The sequence below is a fragment of the Frankliniella occidentalis genome, unplaced genomic scaffold (genome assembly GCF_000697945.3).
Source record: "Frankliniella occidentalis isolate FOCC.00 unplaced genomic scaffold, Focc_3.1 Scaffold119, whole genome shotgun sequence".
Lineage (NCBI taxonomy): Eukaryota > Metazoa > Arthropoda > Insecta > Thysanoptera > Thripidae > Frankliniella > Frankliniella occidentalis.
Genome location: NW_026267247.1, coordinates 399878 through 401425, shown reverse-complemented (window position 1 = coordinate 401425; position 1548 = coordinate 399878). Strand labels below are relative to the sequence as shown.

At 50.1% G+C, this 1548-nt stretch overlaps 1 protein-coding gene across 2 annotated transcripts in view; it reads right to left on the bottom strand.

Annotated features, from left to right (window-relative positions):
• LOC113214952 (uncharacterized) overlaps positions 1-1056 on the bottom strand; it is a 32325-nt gene extending 31269 nt beyond the window's left edge. Inside the window, exons 1-2 of one of the 2 annotated variants that reach the window (XM_052270360.1) lie at positions 802-1056; positions 633-719 (exon numbers count right to left, since the gene is read on the bottom strand). In XM_052270360.1, the coding sequence (XP_052126320.1) occupies positions 633-668 (36 nt within the window). In that variant the 5' untranslated portion in view covers positions 669-719; positions 802-1056. Of the gene's footprint in view, positions 1-632 lie in introns of both variants that reach the window. The other variant, XM_026434482.2, reaches the window with a different exon arrangement.
• Between the last annotated feature and the right edge of the window lie 492 nt (positions 1057-1548).

Genomic DNA, 1548 nt, shown 5'->3' with positions numbered 1-1548 from the left:
CAAATAGCCAACCAGAACCTATAGAAGAAAAGCATGACTGCTTCATTTGTTTTCCTCTGTGCTCGTTGGCTGACCGCCACACCCACGCCATCGCTGACCAACCAGTGTTCAAGAGGAATACATCGGGCAGTCATGTTTTCCTGCTTAAGGTTCAGATAAAGCATTCCGGTAAAGCTGAAATGAAGAAGAATGTGGGAAAGAAGAAAACGGAAGACGCTATGCTTTAGCATGGTGACGACCGTTTTCTTGTTCCTCGCGTTATTCTGCATTTTATAGCTTTACCGGAATGATTGACTGATTATGTTGTAGCGAAATACCCTAATAAAGCAACATCATTTGAACGCAATAAAGCATTCCGGTAAAGCTATAAAGTGCAGAAGAATGCGAGGAACAAGAAAACGGTCGTCACCATGCTAAAGCATAGCGACTTCCGTTTTCTTCTTCCCTGCATTCTTCTGCATTTTAGCTTTACCGGAATGCTTTATAGACCCTTTTCAGTCTAGATCTGTGAGGGCAAGTTGGGCAAAGAAAGAAGAAACCCACCGAAAACAGCTCCCGGTTTGCTCCTTCTTTCATTTTCCGTTTGCCTTACACTGACATTGACTGAAATGGTCTGTTAACCATGCACGTACCTCGAAGTCGAATTCGCGGAATTGAAGAGAAACCATGGCTCGGGGACCACTCTACGACGTCCAACTGCAGATGACGGGGCGATGTTGCTACAATGCTACAATGGCAATAAGACGCGCGGGCCGCAGTCGACTCGTCGGAAGTGCGACGCCCGCCTTTAATACCACACACCGCCACGCCCACAGGCTGAGTACGACAGACCAAACCAACTTCGGGATCCGTTGTGGCGAGGGAGCAAGCCGAGCTGGACTGGGAACGGCGGGGCGGCGGGGCGTCGCCGTGCGCACACTCCGGAGTGGGGGTTGGGCCGCAGGCGAGCAGAGGTGTAGAAGATGGGCGAGGAGGAGCCTTCCAAACATCCACTTTAGTTCCACTAACTTCAAATCTGGGCTCCAGAGAGTAGAACTCTGTTGAGACAGACCTTACAGTTTCCCAAGGCTGTGATAGTAATGTTGTAGTGTACAGTGTATGCCGACTAACGGAGGAAGAAGAACAGCGGGTAGAACTTAAAAGGTTCCTGATTGGCCGAGCGCTTACCCCCACTACCGGCGTGACGTAGAGGTGGGAAGCTCTTGACCAATCGGTAAGGTTTATGTTCTTCCAGCTATAGGGTATAGGGCATTCCGCTACAACACAATCGGAACCTAAAGAAGAAAAGCATGACTACCCGATCTGTTTCCTCCTGAACGCTGATTGGCCAAAGATGGCGTGGCTGTGGCGGTCAACCAATGAGCGCGCAGAGGGAAACAGATCCAGCAGTCATGCTTTTCTTCTTTAGGTTCCGGTTGGCTTGCAGCGGAATACCCTATTCCGCTACAACCCAATCGGAACCGAAAGAAGAAAAGCATGACTACCCGATCTGTTTCCTCCTGAACGCCGATTGGCCAAAGATGGCGTGGCTGTGGCGGTCAGCCAATG